This window comes from Humulus lupulus, chromosome 5 (assembly GCF_963169125.1).
Source record: "Humulus lupulus chromosome 5, drHumLupu1.1, whole genome shotgun sequence".
Lineage (NCBI taxonomy): Eukaryota > Viridiplantae > Streptophyta > Magnoliopsida > Rosales > Cannabaceae > Humulus > Humulus lupulus.
The window spans coordinates 74,863,858-74,880,393 of record NC_084797.1 but is presented as its reverse complement, the minus strand read 5'-3'; the positions used below and the strand labels follow the sequence as shown (position 1 = coordinate 74,880,393).

General features: G+C 35.9%; 1 protein-coding gene across 18 annotated transcripts; it reads right to left on the bottom strand.

The window, feature by feature from the left end:
• Positions 1–1,860: 1,860 nt before the first annotated feature.
• Positions 1,861–12,127, bottom strand: LOC133777448 (uncharacterized). Of its 18 annotated transcripts, none has more exons than XR_009868592.1 (6): positions 11,600–12,127; positions 10,180–11,447; positions 9,927–10,009; positions 9,801–9,849; positions 5,774–8,439; positions 1,861–2,197 (listed from the first exon to the last, which is right to left on the bottom strand). XR_009868592.1 is itself a non-coding variant. In XM_062217041.1 (6 exons), exons 1-5 carry the CDS (start codon positions 11,699–11,701, stop codon positions 9,838–9,840), a joined length of 372 nt encoding a protein of 123 aa, XP_062073025.1. In that variant the 5' UTR covers positions 11,702–12,116; the 3' UTR covers positions 1,861–2,197; positions 9,801–9,837. The 18 variants fall into 18 exon arrangements, 10 of the variants coding, with proteins under 10 accessions (XP_062073025.1, XP_062073023.1, XP_062073022.1 ...); XR_009868593.1 differs by having other exon boundaries at positions 9,801–9,846; XM_062217041.1 differs by lacking the exon at positions 5,774–8,439 and having other exon boundaries at positions 10,180–10,270; positions 11,364–11,447; positions 11,600–12,116.
• Positions 12,128–16,536: the final 4,409 nt, after the last annotated feature.

Sequence of the window (16,536 nt, the reverse complement as noted above, 5' to 3'; positions counted from 1 at the left end):
TAATAAATATTTTGAATCCTACGTATATAAATATAAAGCAACTAAAAAAACTTGTAATTCAATATATATGTATTTATGTTATGTTAACATTTTTATATTAGCTTGTTTTTTTTTACAAAAATCTCTAGCTTATTATTTTATTTTTTATTCGACATTTTATATTTTTCTTATTGTAAATTTCTATAATACATTAATATTTTTAGACCAAGTTTCTTTTTTTTAGACTAATTTAAATGAAGTATGTTATCCCAAAATTTGAAAGAGATGATGTGGCAGTAAAATTGACACGTGGCATGGATTAGTTGGGTGATCTGGCTTAGCAGTAGCCCAATGCATCAGTGAAGAATTTGGACTGCTTGAGAGATGTCATAGTCAAGCCAAATGCATCCGAGGAGAATACTTGGGCAAAGATGGGCTTGGTTCAGACCCTAGTCCGAGGAGCCCAAGTGCTTGGCTCGGGCCCTAGTCCGAGGAACCCATGCATGCCAAGAGATGGACTTAGACCTTGGCCAAGGAAAGGCCACAAAAGGTCCGATCGGACCTTAGTTGGAGGAACCAAGTGCTTGGCTTAGACCATGTCCGAGGAGAGTCTCCTAAATGCTTGGCTCGGACCATGTCCGAGGAGAGCCTCCTAGATGCTTGGCTCGGACCATGTCCGAGGAGAGCCTCTTAGGTGATTGGCTCGGACCATGTCCGAGGAGGGCTTCCTAGGTGGTTGGCTCGGACCAAGTCCGAGGAGAGGTCCCATGCGTGCCTCGGACATCCGAGGAAGGCCCCTACGTGTGTGCCAAGGAAATGGCCTCGGACCCTAGTCCGAGGAGAGGTCCCAAGAGATTGTCTCGGACCCTAGTCCGAGGAGAAGGCAACAACAGGTCCGATCGGACCCTAGTCCGAGGAGCCAAATGACTTGGCTCGGACCTTAGTCCGAGGAGGCCCAAAACATATGGCTCGGACCCTAGTCCGAGGAATGCTCAAAAAGGTTGGCTCGGACCATGTCCGAGGAGAGCCAATGCATGTGGCTCAGACCTTGGTCCGAGGAGAACCAAGTGGAGTTGTGGTCGGATCTTGGTCCGAGGAAAGTAAGGGGTATGGTTCATATGCAGGTGTCCAGCATGCATATGTCCGACCAGAAGACGATATTCATCAACAAAACAGACTAGACTACGTCAAATTTCCAGAAACGACTTCAGTAAGAATCGATCTGGGCACCGCGGGAATCTCTCATTCCTTACTCAAATTGAGGAATCTGTTGTATTTTAAACATTTCTTGTAATTTAAATATAATATGAATAATAAAATATCCCTATCTAAAGGGGATATCAATTGAGGATCCCAAGCCTATAAATAGAGGGTTGATGGGATCGTAAAGGGACTTTTGGCAATTTGAGAATTGGTCTGAGTTTTAGAGAGAGAAAGCGCGTTTTTTCTTGAGAGAACCCATTTTGTATTCTTGAATATTTACACTGAAGAAACTTAGTTGATACTGGTTCATCTGATCTTAAGTGTGGATAAAGTAATAAAATCTCTAAATGAACTAAGCTATTACCAATTGATCGGGGCTGAACCACTATAAAATCTCTTGCGTTATTTACTTTTCTTAATTAAACTGTCTGTGTTGTTTACTTTCTCTTGAAGGCTTATCGTTATTGTCGTTCTCACGTCGTTGGCTAAAAACACAATCAACAAAGTATTTTTTAGATTTTTTATTTTATTGTATGTTAATATTTTGAGACTAGATTTTTATAAAAGATTGTATTGGCTTTTTCCAATTCTCACTTGTAGTTTCTCTTCAATCTTGCTATTATAATATTACTGACTGGCATGATAAATAACCATGAGATGCTCACCACTACTACCAAATTAGGGAACCAACAAAAGGGATTTTTGTAACGCCATTAATTCCCTATCTTTATTAAAATACTAATTTTAATAATAATTTAAAAGATTACATAGTATGACTAAAAACTCAATGGGTCCTTATTGAAGATAATACAGAGTTTGGATCCAATGTCCAAAAACAAAAGAGAATTTAATCCAGTCTTAAAATAAATAAAATACATCCCACTGATAAATTAACAAAAGGAAAGACTCTCAGGCACAATGGCGTTCTGGATCATTTCCTCACTTATTGGCTCCCCGCAGCATACATACATACTTATGGATGACTCAAGTCACTATGCGTGCCAAACAAGTCTACCTGCAAGGGGGAAAGTAAGGGAGTGAGCTAAAAGCCCAGTAAGGAAGTACAAACACGATATACAAGCATAAACGGCATATCTCATACATCATTAGCATACTTTTCTTATAGCAATCATTATCAACATAAGTTATAGTAAAAAACATGAGACTATTTGCGACATAAGCATAATCGTACATTATAAGATCATAATCATAAACATAAGATCAACTGCAATATAAGCATAAACAAACAACATAAGATCATGGCACCCCTATTGTCCAATGATCAACATAAGCAAACAACAGAAGATCATGGCTTCCCTATTGTCCAATGATCAGCAACATAAGCATACAACATAAGATCATGGCTCTCCTATTCTCCAATGATCACATGTGACTCTCCTTTTGGTGACTTATATGGCACCACTATTGTCCATGTTTTTACTTGGCACCCCTACTGTCAAGAATCTCAGGCATGTCTGTCTTTATAATGTTGTAGCACTAGGTTAAGCAAACACAAACAAATCCAGACTTATATCATAACAAGAGTCCATTCAGAAACAAAACAGTTGTCTAGCTAACTTCCTTATATTCGTAAAAAAAAACATTCATAAAACATTAGCAACATTATAGCAATCCAAGAGTAAGTACTTTCTACCTTCCTTACCTCAAGGCCAAGCACAAAACCCAAACAACATAGGACCACTTCCTCAAAATCCTAAGCATAACAAGTACAATTTGGTCTCAATCACAATTCATACTCACACAAGCATATCACAAAAGTTTGTATGAGCTTTGTATACTTTCTAAATGCCTATGCCAAAACCTATAGGTTACAAAGAATTTCACAAAACTCATAATGCATTTAATACCACTTAACATGCTACAATTTGTACATAAAATCATAGAGTTAAAGAATTTGAAAAAATCCTAACTTGAAATTCTAGACTTGAACAAAATTTATAAAAAATGTGACACTTTGTTTTACAAAATTTTGACCAAAACTCATGTTTCACATCACCTAAAACTCACAGCATGTTTGAAACAATTTATCTTTTTAAATCTCGAAGGACCTAAAAGTTGATAAAAATGACTATTAATACTCACAGTTTTAATAAACCAATTTCTATGCATCTTTTAAAAATAGTTTTTTTCAATCTTTAAACCATAAAAATCTGCATGTTATTATGAAGAAAATACATTATTAAAATGTGAAAATAACCTTTTACTTATATTGACGGTGAGAACTCGTCAACGATGTTAGGTTGGAAAAATAAAAGTATAGGGCTTATAAATGAAGAACTTCAAGAACTTAGCAAGAAACTTAAAAAATAGTTGTAGCAGAAAATGGAGAAAATAACTTGTATTTCTCTTGGTACAAAGTTACGATGACTTTCCAACCTCCCCTTCTTGGTGAAGTGAGGTCCTATCTATAGGTTAGCACTGGTGGCTCTTAATACATAGTGGTCCTGATGGGACAAAAAGACACACTTGCAGGCTGCAGGTGATCTTCGTGCAAATGCTAGTGCTGCTAGAGGATTGGCATTCGAGTCAAATACATGTTAGAGACTTGTAGGGATCCTGGCTTTTTACTATGTTGTACCACCACCACTTGTCTGGTACAAATGTTAGGAGCGTGGTAAGGGAGGCCTCACCAGTTACTACCCTTGTACTACCACTACCTGTCGAGCGTGGGCATTACAGCCATTTTTTGTCTCCTTTTGTTTGATACATACATTTCATACCCGTACATGTATCACATACCAAGTAGAAGTTTTCACCAACTCAAGGTGTGTATGTGCCTCAAGCCTCTTTCTATTTTGCTATGTATCAACATACACAGACTTTGGAAAGGGTATATATCAAAGCTACTCCCTTCCAACTAGTGACATCTACCCTAGAAGGTAAGGCAAAGCCTTACTAGTGAGGCGCACATTCCAAGGAGACAAGGGACGATAGTCGTGCGGATTGGGGCTCAGGCGCGAGGCATCCATTTTATGAGGTTCGACACTCTCGGGACCCGCGAGGCGCCTGTGGTGGTGCGAGCATCGAGCACGCGAGGCATGTCCCTCCTAGGGGCGAGGAACCCCATCTGGCGCGAGACATGGGGCATGCGAGGCATGTCCCTCCTAGGCACGAGGTGCCCCAGCCCCAGCTGGCGCAAGACACCAAGCGCGTGAGACGTGCCCCTTCTGGGCGAAAGGAACTTGTATCACATACCGAGTAGGTGTTTTCACCTGTTCGAGGTGTGTATGTGCCTCAAACCTCTTTTTATTTGGCTAAGTATTGAAATACATGCAGACTTTGGAAAGGGTGTATATGGGAGCTACTCACTCCCCACTGTTGACACCTACCCTAGAAGGTAGGGCAGGGCCTCGTTAATGAGGCAAACGTTCCAAGGAGACAAGGTACGATAGCCGCGCGGATTTGGGCTCAGGCGCAAGGCATCCAACTTACGAGGTTCAACACTCTCAAGACGCGAGAGACTCCTATGGTGGCGCGAGACATCAGGTGCACGAGGCATGTCCCTCATAGGCGCAAGACATTAGCACGTGTGAGGCACATAGGCCTTCAGTGAAGCAGGGACCTTGCAGGGCACTTGGGAGTGCTACCTAGATTGTGGTCTCTTGAGACCTATAAGTGAGAGCCCGATGGAGTGGCTAAGTGACCCTTAGCCATTTATTTCAACATGGGATCGGACCTTTTTTCCTTGGCAGATTTTTGGCATCCACAACTTATATTAATTCTAAAATGTGAATTTTTATGACATAAAGTGTGCTCTTTGAAAACTATTGCTACATTAGCATAAAATGTAAACTAAAAATCAGCAAACATTATTCTATTTAAATATGCACATGTTTATGTTTAACCATTAACATAACGTGTTCCTATATTTTAGTGCATTCCAAAATACAATTAGCATGCATCAAAGAGTTAAATCATTTCAAAAACATAAAACACCAAAAACAAAGCCTTGGTCGAATACACCATCAAACATCAAGAAATATAAAAACTAAATCATGCTACATAATTCAATCATACATCCTCAACACATTTTATTATATATTAATAGAAAAACTCTAACATGCCTTTTCTAATAATACATAAAATATTCATACATCAAATTTCTCATGCTCATATTCCTCATGCTCAAATCTTAAACCATATCCTCTAATCAAGAAACATGTTTTATAAAAATTCAAAAGAATAACATGAACCAAACACTATAGGCTAGGTCGAAACGTACATCCAACAATACACTCTTGTTGCTCCAAAATTTAATTAAAACCTAATCATGCTTCTAATCAAGAGATATCCATCAAACTATATGATCAAACATAGATATATTTTCTCAGAACATCAAATACTAATCCATGACCATTAACAAGAATAAAATCAACATCAAATCAACAAAAGGGTAGGGAATCCCATTACCTCCTTGGTAGTGTTCAAGAACACAAAACAAATCAATCCTTAAGCACGTAGGGATATTGAAATACACCACCAAAAGAAAAGAGGTACGAACTTCTTAGAATTGAGAAAAAGAATCTTTGACTTAGGGATTCAAAAAACAAAACCAAACAAGAATACATACCTAAAGAGTTTCAACCCCACCCTTCTTCTCTCTCTCTCTCTCTCTCTCTCTCTCTCTCTTTCCTTTCCTCCTCTCTTTCTTTCTCTCTCAATTTCAGCAACCACAAAGGGTTTTCCCAGGGCTCACACTCTTCTATTTATAACATCCCAACGATCTAACCCTAAGAAAAGAACCTAAGTGTGAAAGCTCAAATCCTATCCCACCACATAAGCCTAAATCTCACCATTTCTTCTCTTTACACCTCACCTAAACTCTATCCAATGTGAAAAAAACTACAATGGATAATCATTGTCATCTTTTCCCAAAAGATGACAACTCAACAATTCTTTTCTTTTTCTCAAACTAAAATTAAATAAATTCCACCCACCCAACCACACACACACAATTCGACACACGCTCACTCAATAAATAAATAATAAATAATAATGTAACCTATTCTAATCACATAATTTGTCACACCTAAAAATGTAACACTAATACTTAAACAAGCATTACACAATTATTCCAAATAAATCAATTAAATCCTAATTCACACAAAACAAACAATTCAAATTATTTTCTAATAATCAAACAATTAAATAAAACATAAAATAAATTTTGGGTCACTACAATTTTGAATCCACACAAATACATACAACTCATTTGTTTGTTATGTAATTCCTAAATAATATACCCAAAAAAAATGATAATAATGATAATTGGGGTAACCTGATACCCTAAATCATATGGTTCACTTATGTTATTTCTTTGTTCTAGTATCAAGTTACTTTTACTAATCTAGTTATTAAATAAATCACTACTACAAAACAGGCTTTTTAGGACTCGCGGAGCACGAGTCCTTTATTTGAGAGCCTTAAAAAGTGAGGTTTTTTAGGACTCACGTTGCAAGCCCTAAAATAATGTTTTTAGGCTTCGCATTTCGAGTCCTAAAAAGTTTTATTTTTAATTTTTAAAAAAGTAATTGGTAGCCAAAGCTTCCATCGGAGCTCTGGCGACAGCAGCGGCGCCACCACCCTACGACGATTATTAGAGAAAACAGTGATTGGCTTTCAAAGCCTAAGGCTCGAGGAACGTCATGGTGGTGGTGGTTCTTCGTTGAACTGAACGTGGTGGTCGGATTGGAGCCAAAAAGTTTCGGACTCCATAGATTCTGACGAACAACAAAAATGAAATTCGGTGACTTCTAACCCGATCCTTGGTTGGGTTTTGCTCGCATGAAAGTGTTGAGTACGATGGTGGTGGTGGCTCGACTCACAATGACCCAAGGTGGTCAGAATCTCGTCGAAAACTTTGGGAAAATCCAAAATTGCAGGCGTCGCTATCTGCCTTAGGAGGCGCATGAGGGTTCAAGCTCGCGTGGGTTGAAGCTTCGGTGGCCTCTGAAGCTCCCTAGTTGGCACGTGTTGTTGGTGATGGTGGGGAAGGTGGCGGTCGTGCTCTGCAAATTCTAAGGCGGGAGAGAGGGAAGGAGAGCTTCGGGTGGGAGAGAATCTGAGAGAGAAGAGAGAGAAGGATGAGGGGGGTTGAGTGGGAGAGAGGTTTTGTTTCATTTATTTATTTTTTAAAAAAATTTAGTTATTAATAAAACTTTAATTTGTTAATTTATTTATTTATTATTTTTTTAGGGCACTCAAAGTGTGTCCTTAAAAGTCTTCACTCAAATTTCCTCATAGTCTTTTAGGACTCACATCAGTAAGCGAGTCCTAAAAGATATTTTTTAAGGACTCTCAATGAGTGTCCTAAAAAATCCAAGAGCTTTTGTAAAAAAAAAATCAAACTTTTAGGACACACATCAGTTTTTAGGACTTGCACCGCGTGTCCTAAAAGAAATTCTTCAAAGACTCTCAATGAGTGTTCTAAAAAGTCCAAGAGATATTTTTAGGGCTCGCATTTAGGTGAATGTCCTAAAAAGTATCATAAAAGCATGTTTTTATAGTAGTGAATAAAGAATCCAAAATAAGTTGGGAGAAAAAATATTTGAAAATTTATATGGATATGCATAACTAATTGAACACATATAAAATGTGATTTTTTTAACTCGAATCCCAAACCACGAAACTACACTTATTCAAGTACATATTACTATGAAAAAGAATATATATATATATATATGTAATAATGTAAAGGTAGAAAGTTAACCAGAGGAAATTGATTCTTCTTACGTATCACAAAAGAAATGGAAAAGTGGTACAATTATACAGAACCTGTGTTAGAACTTAGAATACTAATTCAAAGATTAAAGGGCTGGTAGGAGGTGCGGGTCAAATAAAAGTATTATAATCTAACAATATACAAACTAATAAAAACATAGTGAAATTAATGTATATTTGAGAAAGTTGACCGAAATAGCAGTAATTTCTACTCACAACCCCAAAAAACTAAAATTTAATTCCAACCCAAACTTGAAGCCAGGTCAAATTCAGGATCTTCATTCACAATGAGCACAGAATTGAAAATGGAAAGCCTACTTTAATCCAACAAGTAGAACTCATGTCCATTTGATTGACTCTTATAGCATAGCCAATCTTAGGAGATTTCCGTGAAGGATGGCCCAGTAAGACTAGAAATGGAGATTTGTAGTACTCCGCAAAATCCGGAGGTTGGTTTTATAGATTGAAGACAAAAGAGGAATATGCCGAGGACACCTTTCCGGTAACTAGGACTGCCTGAGATTGATGGAAGAAGAAGTCGGTGTCAGTTTTATGAAAGATGAAGATATCGTCGGAAGAATGTCCATAGCGAGTTCGTGTTTTATGAAATAAGGGCTTATATAAGTTGTGTTTGGTAAAATTTTTGTTTTTAAATTTTTTAAACACAAAAATAAAAGTATATTTTTGTTTTATATATTTTTTATTTTTATAAAATAAAAATATGTTTAATAACTATTTTTGTTTTTAGTTTTTAAAAAATAATAATAAAAATGTGTTTGGTAGCTATTATTTTTATTTTTTGTTTAAAAAATTTGAAAACAAAAAACATGTTTGGTAAACATATTTTTATTTTTATTTTCTAAACTAAAAGATAAAAATATTTTTTCTTACCACTATATATTATTTTAAAAATAAATACAAGAAAATTATAATAAAAAATATCAAATTAATCATATCAAAGTAATCTCAAAACTCAATATTTATCCATGAGATAACACAAAATCAATAAAGTCTACATAATAAAATAAAAACATGTGAACGGATAATTGTCCAAATTTAAAGAAAAATATTAAACGAGTCATAACAATCAACTGATGTCTATACTCAATCTCACTATCGTCGATTAGCTCTCCATATATGATCAGTAATTTCATCATGAACATGAATCATTTCACTTGTATGAGTTCTGACAATACTAAACTATACACTATCAGTCTAAGTTTCATCTAAAGTAGTAGCCTATACTTCATTCACCTCCATCAAAATACACATGCTTCTGCATTAGTCTTTGTAATATGAACTTCATTATCCACACCTGCCATCTATGTAAGACCTAAGGATTCAATATGAATTCTAAATGCAAATACAAGACTATTCCTAAAGAAAAACCAAATAATCAGTCATTTAAATGACAAGCTACAAACTTACTTCCAAAGGAAATGACAAAGGAACATCCATGTCAAGAACAACAATAAGAAACTAGATATATGCCATATATTTGCTTTCCAAAAATAACAACACAGGAACAAACTAGATAAAATATTTATAATAAACACATCCAAAAACAAACAACTCAAAGCAACAAGAAATAAAATGGTAAAATACATTGCCTTGTGCAATTTTCTCATTTTTTTTATGAATCAAAATACCCTTTCAAGGAATATATGAGATAAGAATATGTTAAAACATCATTGCCCTGTAACAAGCGAAAAGCCTAATAACCCAGAAAGAGACTTACAAAACCATATACATAGAGATCTTCGGAGCCTTTAATCATTGTTATTGTTCTTAATCAAATGTAGAAGACAGTTAGACTAAGACCATGAATTAAAACAAGGACCTCACTTAAATGTATGTGAAGCTAAGACCTCGCTTACATTACTTGGTTCAAGCTGGCCACATACATTGAATAGCCTAAAAATACTTCTGGGAAAAAAAAGGGTGGTTAGAGAGTATTAATTGGCTAGCTAAAAAAAACTAAGGAAAGGAAGAGATTAACATACCACTTCTATTTGTGGAGCCAAAATCTTCTTGCCAAGCAAGATTGATTGCTGGTGGGAGCTATTATCAATAATAGCTGGAAAAGCTATAGCAAAACAGTGTCTTGGTCAATTGTTCAAATAGAAATTTTTACATATTTATAAATTTTCTGAAAAAGGGTAGTTGTCAAAGATAGAGAAAGATAAGAAACTTAGACAGAGCAAAAAAGTTGTTTAAAACATATTAGGAGAAATAGAGAGTGAAAATGTACTAAACCTTGTTGATAGGTGACGAGGGATGATGGTTGAAAGGGAATGGAATGTTTGTCAACTCTGTTGTGATTGTCATTGTCTAAGTTGAGAATAGGCTCCATGCAAAACCCAAAACTGTTGTGAGGATCTCCATGTAGTTCAATCATGTCTTATATGCAGTGACAAATATTTTTATAAAACTTTAATTTGCTGTCACTAATTGCAAAATCTAATTACAGAGCAAGATGGTTTAGCACGCACTAAAAGACTAACCCAATTGAAGAATTAACTAAAACTTCTAAAAGGTCAGTAACCTGAAGTATAAGGAACCATTTTTTTCCACTGGACTAGAATTTACACACTAAATTACAGTACAAGGAACCATTTTTTCAGTACATTTAGCGAAAAACACATACAGAAAGGTCTGGACGAATTAAGTTTGTTAGCTATTTGGTTCATCCTATAATTATATAAAATTAAAGAAAGTAAAAACTTATATTAGTAAAGAAGAACATGGCTATGTAGATAATAAATACTATTAGGTCCTCTAACGAGAAAGTGATTACTTTTGTCGAATGCCAAATATTTGTTATCTTTTGCAAAATGACCCAAATACGAAAAAAAGATTAAGCTAACAATTTCCAAGAGCAACATGATTCCAGTACCAAATTCTATAGTGGGGTCAAACTTGCCTTATTCTAAGGATGAGAGCAGGTCTTTTGTCCATTATGCATGTAAATGTAATATGTACATGGTACTTTTAAAGAGAAAATAAGAGAGTAGCATCCAGAACTAGACATTCTTTAAATGTACATAGAACTGTTTTCTAGTGTGGCTACTTCGTTTTAGTTTGAATTTATTATTTTTGGATAAATTAGTTTGGTTTTATATCATTTGAGTAGTACACAACTTCTATCTAGAGAAGGTAAACTTTGTACTGTATTTGGTGAGACTTCTTCAATGTGAAGGTGATGAGTTGGGTTTTCTGAATCATAGCCAGCTCAAGTTCTTCTGGTACATTAGTTTTTCTTCTAAAGATGAAACACTTAATGTATCTTCCGGATCTTAATAACAATTGTACTTTAAATACTAGATCCTTCATTGTTATTACTATTTGTATAGTTCTGGTTATTTATCACATGACCCAAATATTGTTTAGTTTCCTATGACACATAGTAATCGAGTTGATCAAACTAGAAATATCCTTACACACGATTGAAGACTATTAAGAGCCGCAAGAGCCTCCTCTGGTGAAGCCATTGTAACAAATGCTATTTTGGGATTCTTAGGAAGCTAAGCCACCACAACAAACCAACACAGATCCATATCAGAAACTCAAAAAATAACAAACCCTTCAAAGAAAACATAAAAATTCATACTCAATAAAGAAAATAATTTCAGGGAAAACATAACAATTCATACTCAAGAACAATTGAAAACCTCACCGTAACGTCTACAACAGTCCCGTACTTCTGAAAAAAGAGCACAAACAGATTGGGAAGTGTAATCCAAAGGCATGACATACAAATTGTCTTTATGAACTTCATTGGTCTCAAGTTCTTCACTTTCAGTGACACCACTTCACGGAGACCACTCGAGAGATTTCTCTTGGGAAGTTGAAGAGAAATGTAGAAGGAAATCGTTATTGACTCTATTGGTTGCAACTGGAAGTTTAAGAGAGTTGGTAGTATGGGAAAGAGGAAACCTATAAGGAATAAAGCAAGAAACAGAGATATGGGAATAGGAATGAGATTGAGTGTTGACGGGGAGGGAAAGAGGTGTGAAAGATAACTTTTTAAACAGAGATATGAGAATGGGAATGGGACATAGCGAAGAAGAAGAGAAGGAGAGCTCACATGAGGAAGAGAGGTGGCTATGGAGAATGAGATGAGCCATGGAGGATTCTGAACCCTAATTGCGTGAGGAAGAAACGATATGAAATTTTTTTTTAAAAATTTAAAAGTGATAAACTTGATTTCAAAATTTTAGAAATTTTAAAAAATTAAAAGTAAAAATAATCTTAAACGTATTCCTAGACTTTGTTTTCATATTTTTAATGATTTAATTATAAAATTGTTTAAAAAAGGGTTACCAAACAGGCCCATAGGATTCACGTTTTTTTTTTCCATATTTTGAAACTTTCTCTCTTTCTTTTCAAATTTAAATTAATTTAAAAAATAAGTCATATTAATGTAAAACTATATAAAAATATCCATATTAATGAAAAAATCCAAAAAACTTTTGAGAAGTCCAAAATTAAAAGAAGAAGTAGAGCCATCCGGACCCAAATTTTGGTGTAGAGACTTAAATATACATATGACCGCATGCTTAGGAAATCAAAAGAGTGAAGAAAAAAAAAGCTTTCCTGGCATAAATTACTTAGTACACCAAACAAGCAAAAGGAAAAAGACATAGGGTGTGTTTGATGCGCTATATTGCACTATATTGTATAGTATTATATTAGAAAGACCTCCTCTCAAAATCAATTATAACCCTCACTTTTGGCAGAAGAATACCGTGGAAACAAAAATAACACAAAAACAAGGCCCTAGAAAAAGAACCAGAACAAAAAGATTAAGACCACAAATACATCCATTCCCTACAAAGATCCAAAAAGAAAACATCCTCAAATCCTTTCGACCTATAAACCCAGGTAGCCACCCAGAATCTAATTTTATCCCAAAGAGAATCAACAGAACAAGAGGGTTCATCAAAGATCTTGCTATTTCTTTCCCGCCAAATAACCCAAAAAGTTGCCATGACTGTACTTTGCCAAAGACGAGCCATTCTTTTCTCTCCCTCTAGTTGACACAAGAACAATTGCGAACACGAAGAAGGCATACCCCAAGATACCCCAAACTCTTTTAACACTTTACTCCACAAAGCCGAGGAGAAAGAGCATTCAAGGAAAAGATGGGTAATTGATTCACCATTGTTTTTACAGCAAACACACCAACTTGGTGACAAATATTGAAAAGGTCTTCTTTTTTGCAAAATGTCGAAGACACTTAATTTATTCGAAAATAACAGCCAGCCAAACACTTTCACTTTGTAAGGGACCACACTCTTCCATAACCTCTTAGCCCAAGGTAACTCTGGACCTAAATTAGCACAGGACAAAGATTGAAATGCAGTCTTGCAATTGAAAACTCCACTAGTATCTGGAATCCAAATCCTCTTATCCTCCAAAATCTGGGGTAAATCTACAAACTTAACCAAATTAAACAACTCAACCAAACTTGGAATCTCCCAATCAAAAGGATTCCTTCTGAATCTAAAGTCCAAGCAACGGCCTTCCGAACTGTTAATCTCCTCCCCCACTAACACATCCTTAATCAAATAATTCTTGGCCTCCGATACCCTGAACAAATTTGGGTATTTCAGTTTGAAAGATGAATCACCAATCCAAACATCCTCCCAAAAACGAATTTTGTCTCCCCTTCCTACTTTAAAATAAACCAAGCTTCTATACTCCTCATACAAAGACGAGATGTCTTTCCAAGGGCCACGAGTCGAAAATCTTCCTCCAACATTAGTGTCCCAATGGCCCCCATCACTCCCATATCTGCTTCTGACCACCCTATGCCACAAAGAAGTACTCTCCATAGGAAACCGCCACAACCACTTGAAAAGAAAAGCCTTGTTCCGCAGCGCTAAATTTCCAATACCCAAGCCCCCGTGACTACGTGATTTACAAACTTCGTTCCAAGATACCAAGTGGTCAGCCCCTGAATGTTCTGCCCCTTCCCACAAGAAATCCCGCATCAGCCTTTCTATAATCCCCACCACACTCTTAGGGATACAGAACAAAGACAAATAATAAACGGGGATTGAAGACAAAACTGATTGAATAATAGTCAATCTGCCACCTCTAGAAAAAAAAACGCTCTTCCAAGAATCCAAACGATTAGCACATTTCGAAATAACAGGCTCCCAAAAACCCTTGGAACGAGGAGAATCCCCCAAAGGAAGACCCAAATACTGAATTGGCCATTGACCTACCTCACAACCTATCTCTTTAGCTTGTCGTTCCACGATCTCCTTATTCAAATTGATTCCCAACAATTGACATTTCTGCAGATTGATAGATAATCCAGACACCACACTGAACACCTTGAGAATATCCAAAAGTACAACCAAAGACTCCTCATCGTTCACAAAAAATATCGTATCATCGGCAAACTGAAGATGACTGACATCCACTTTATCCTTTCCTACTGAAAAACCTCTAAAAGCTGAATTACTTTTAGCCGTATCAATCATTCTTCCCAGAACATCTGCTACCAGAGTGAACAAGAACGGGGATAAGGAATCCCCTTGCCGCAGACCCCGTGAACCTTTGAACTTACCCCTTGGACGACCATTTAAAAATATTGAAAAAGAAGTGGAGGAGAGACAACCACGAATCCACCTTCTCCAGAGATCGCCAAACCCTTTCTTTTTCATAACTAAATCCAGGAATCCCCAATCCACGCAATCATAAGCCTTAGTGAAATCAATTTTGAAAACCCAACCCTTCCTACCCTTGCTCCTGTACTCCTCTACTGCCTCATTTGCTATCAAAACTGTATCCAGAATTTGCCTACCTTCTACAAAAGCTCCTTGTGATTCCGCAATTGTGTCCGAAGGAACCCCCCTAAGTCTATAAGCCAACACCTTAGATATTACTTTGTAAAGACTAGTCACCAGGCTAATAGGCCTATAATCCCTCACGCGACAGCTATTTAATTTCTTAGGAATAAGACAAATGAACGTTTCATTAGTCCTTCCATAAATGATTCCGTCGTTGAAAAAATCTTGAAAGACTGCGAGAAGATCACTTTTGACAACATCCCAATTATCCTGATACACAGCCATGGAGAAACCATCCGGCCCCGGGGACTTAGATCCATCACAAGCGAAAACCGCTTGTTTGATTTCATCTTCCTCGAAAGGCCGCTCTAAAAAGGAAGCCATAACTGTTGAGATCAGTGACCACGAAATGCCCTCCACTCCAATCCATTCTCTGGGGACCGCTGAATACAAAGCAGAATAGAAAACCAAAATAGCCTTTTCAATATCCTCATCTTCAACCCAAACAGTACCATTTTCTTCCTCAATCCTAGAGATAAAGTTCCTCGCTTTCCGCGCACTGAGGATGCTATGGAAAAGTTTGGAATTAGCATCCCCTTCCTTGGCCCATTGACACTTCACTTTAAACCAAAATTGTATAGCATACAATACAATATATTTTTATATAATATTATGTTTGGAATGAATTAAATTTACATATAAATATACAACATTTTAATAAAAGTTAATACCAAATTTGAACTTTAAAATAATAATATTGATAACTCTTGAATAAAGAATTATTTTTATACTTTTAAGCTTATAAATGTAAAATGAGGAAGAGTGATGTTTGTTGTTTGTTATTATTTTTAGTTAATTTATTTTCCCTTTTTGTGTTGTTGTGAGTTTGTTGTGTCGTGTTAGTTTTTAAGAGCCGAAAGTATGAAAATAAAGAATTTATGCATGAATTATCCAAAGTAAAAAAATGAAAAGTGAATTAATTGGCTCTAAGTTGTTTAATTTGTGCTGAAATGTCAGGTTTTGTTGTAGCAAAAGAAATTTTGCTGGAGCATTTTCATCAGGATTCAAGTGGGGAATTTCAGCATATGAAGAAGAGACACTTGACATCTCATTAATTGACTTGGCAAGGAGTGATGAGGTGACAAAAATCAGAGGCAATGAGCTGCATTTTCAGAGCTTTTTCTAGAAGAGAAAAATGATTGGGCCAAAAATATAGACAAATGTGGTGGACCTTCTAATTAGGAAAATTATTATCACCCTAGCATCATAAAAAGGAAGCAGCCACCATTGGGGAGAATTATTCTAGAGCTGCCATTAGAGAGAGAAAAAGAAGGGAAATGAAGAGAAGAAGAAGAAGAAATTCCAAGTTTGAAGAGAAGAATCTAAGGCGAAAAGGAAGAGGATGATGATAAGATTATTAATTCATCATCTTTGGCTTGTTTTCTCCTCTTTAATCTCATTTAAGTTTGTAATTTCCTTAACTTTTTCTATTTAAATCCCCATGGGTTGTTTTGATTTTGGATTTGTGCTCTTGAATTCAGTCATGAACTAAATCTTTTGAGGCTTAAATTATTGATGACTATGTCTTAATTCTAATTTTATAACATTTTATTTTAGCAATTGACCTATTGTTCATTCAAATGTGCTTATTAATGATTTCTTGTTGTTTATTGGCCACTAATGACAAGAAATTGAATTATATTTGTGCTGAGAAGTTTGAATATAATTGATAGATTTGAATGACACAAGTAAATAATCTTGTTAGGTTATGTTTGTGAATAACATATGAATGTGTTATTTACCTTGTGTA

Coding starts and splice junctions, on each gene's coding strand:
- LOC133777448 (XM_062217036.1), bottom strand. CDS start 11,701: ATGAAGTTCATAAAGACAATTTGTATGTCATGCCTTTGGATTACACTT. Junction 11,448..11,599: donor GGACTGTTGTAGACGTTACG/GTGAGGTTTTCA, acceptor GTGGTGGCTTAG/CTTCCTAAGAATCCCAAAAT. Junction 10,271..11,363: donor TTAATAGTCTTCAATCGTGT/GTAAGGATATTT, acceptor TTTTGCATGGAG/CCTATTCTCAACTTAGACAA.